Source organism: Oncorhynchus gorbuscha, linkage group LG22, assembly GCF_021184085.1.
Source record: "Oncorhynchus gorbuscha isolate QuinsamMale2020 ecotype Even-year linkage group LG22, OgorEven_v1.0, whole genome shotgun sequence".
NCBI classification, from domain to species: Eukaryota; Metazoa; Chordata; class Actinopteri; order Salmoniformes; family Salmonidae; genus Oncorhynchus; species Oncorhynchus gorbuscha.
Window position 1 is genome coordinate 47,942,551 of NC_060194.1, and position 1,800 is coordinate 47,944,350.

Below are 1,800 nucleotides of genomic sequence, written 5' to 3' on the forward strand. Positions count from 1 at the left end.
CACTACAGAAACACATTCTGTAATCATTAACACTACAGAAACACATCCTGTAATCATTAACATTACAGAAACACATCCTGTAATCATTAACACTACAGAAACACATTCTGTAATCATTAACACTACAGAAACACATCCTGTAATCATTAACACTACAGAAACACATTCTGTAATCATTAATACTACAGAAACACATCCTGTAATCATTAACACTACAGAAACACATCCTGTAATCATTAACACTACAGAAACACATTCTGTAATCATTAACACTACAGAAACACATTCTGTAATCATTAACACTACAGAAACACACCCTGTAATCATTAACATTACAGAAACACATTCTGTAATCATTAACACTACAGAAACACATTCTGTAATCATTAACACTACAGAAACACACCCTGTAATCATTAACACTACAGATCTGTTTTGTGTCTTGTCAAACTCCCAGGTTCAATGTCCGATGTGTAAATGTCTTACACAGATCAGATTAGTGGTGAAGAATACCAGCCCCTTGTTTGTTTGTGTTCTACAGGATCAGTACAAGTTCTGCTATGAAGTGGCTCTGGAGTACTAGAACTGTGGATGAACAACAGTCTCAGCCTGGACGCAGAACTGTGGATGAACAACAGTCTCAGCCTGGACGCAGAACTGTGGACGACACGGGGGGGGGGGACTTTATAGACGAGACTGCAGCGTAGACCGACCTGTGTTTTTCATGATCGAATAACTGGAGCAGGACGAACACGCCTCCACAAGTACAGACACACACAGCTCTGTCTTTCTTAGCTTGATCAGCTGGATGAGGTGACAGAGGTGAGGTGTACTGTTGTCTCTATATAGTTCCATCAGTCTCTGATCTGCTACCAGGAAGGATTCAGGAGCACAATGTTTTACACCCTCGCCCCTACACCCTCGCCCCTACACCCTCTCCCCTACACCCTCGCCCCTACCCCTCGCCCCTACACCTCGCCCCTACACCCGCGCCACACCCTCTCCCCTACACCCTAAGCCCCTACACCTCGCCCCTACACCTCCCTCTCCCCTACCCCTCGCCCCCTACACCTCGCCCCTACACCTCTCCCCTACACCCTCTCCCCTACCCCCTCGCCCTACACTCGCCCTACACCCTCGTCCCTAAACCCTCGCCCCTACACCCTCGCCCCTACACCCTCGCCCCTACACCTAGACCATTTCACAAGGTCAAATTCCTCGTACATGTAAATCAGGGTTTCTTGAAAGACGGAACAATCGAAAAACATTTTAGCCCAAATATTTTTTCTTCTTCATAATAACAACATTTTAACTATATCTTTTAATAATAAACCAAAGTAATAGCTATCACACCTTTGTAAAGGAACAACCTCCTAATGATGACCTTTTTTCATAGTAAAACTCCTTCAGACATGAAAGGCCTTATGTTTTTACTGTCCGACGAGTGTTTAATGGCCTTGTTTCCTTCTAACATTGTAGCTGGTTTTATGGCCTTGTTTCCTTCTAACATTGTAGCTGGTTTTATGGCCTTGTTTCCTTCTAACATTGTAGCTGGTTTTATGGCCTTGTTTCCTTCTAACATTGTAGCTGGTTTTATGGCCTTGTTTCCTTCTAACATTGTAGCTGGTTTTATGGCCTTGTTTCCTTCTAACATTGTAGCTGGTTTTATGGCCTTGTTTCCTTCTAACATTGTAGCTGGTTTTATGGCCTTGTTTCCTTCTAACATTGTAGCTGGTTTTATGGCCTTGTTTCCTTCTAACATTGTAGCTGGTTTTATGGCCTTGTTTCCTTCTAACATTG

The 1,800-nt window shown here is 43.3% G+C and overlaps 1 protein-coding gene across 1 annotated transcript in view; it reads left to right on the top strand.

Annotated features, from left to right (window-relative positions):
• Nucleotides 1-933, top strand: part of LOC124009870 (receptor-type tyrosine-protein phosphatase mu-like) — a 30,366-nt gene extending 29,433 nt beyond the window's left edge. The window contains exon 6 of the mRNA XM_046322087.1: nt 542-933. Within this exon, the coding sequence (XP_046178043.1) occupies nt 542-583 (42 nt within the window). The 3' untranslated portion in view covers nt 584-933. The remainder of the gene's footprint in view (nt 1-541) is intronic.
• Nucleotides 934-1,800: the final 867 nt, after the last annotated feature.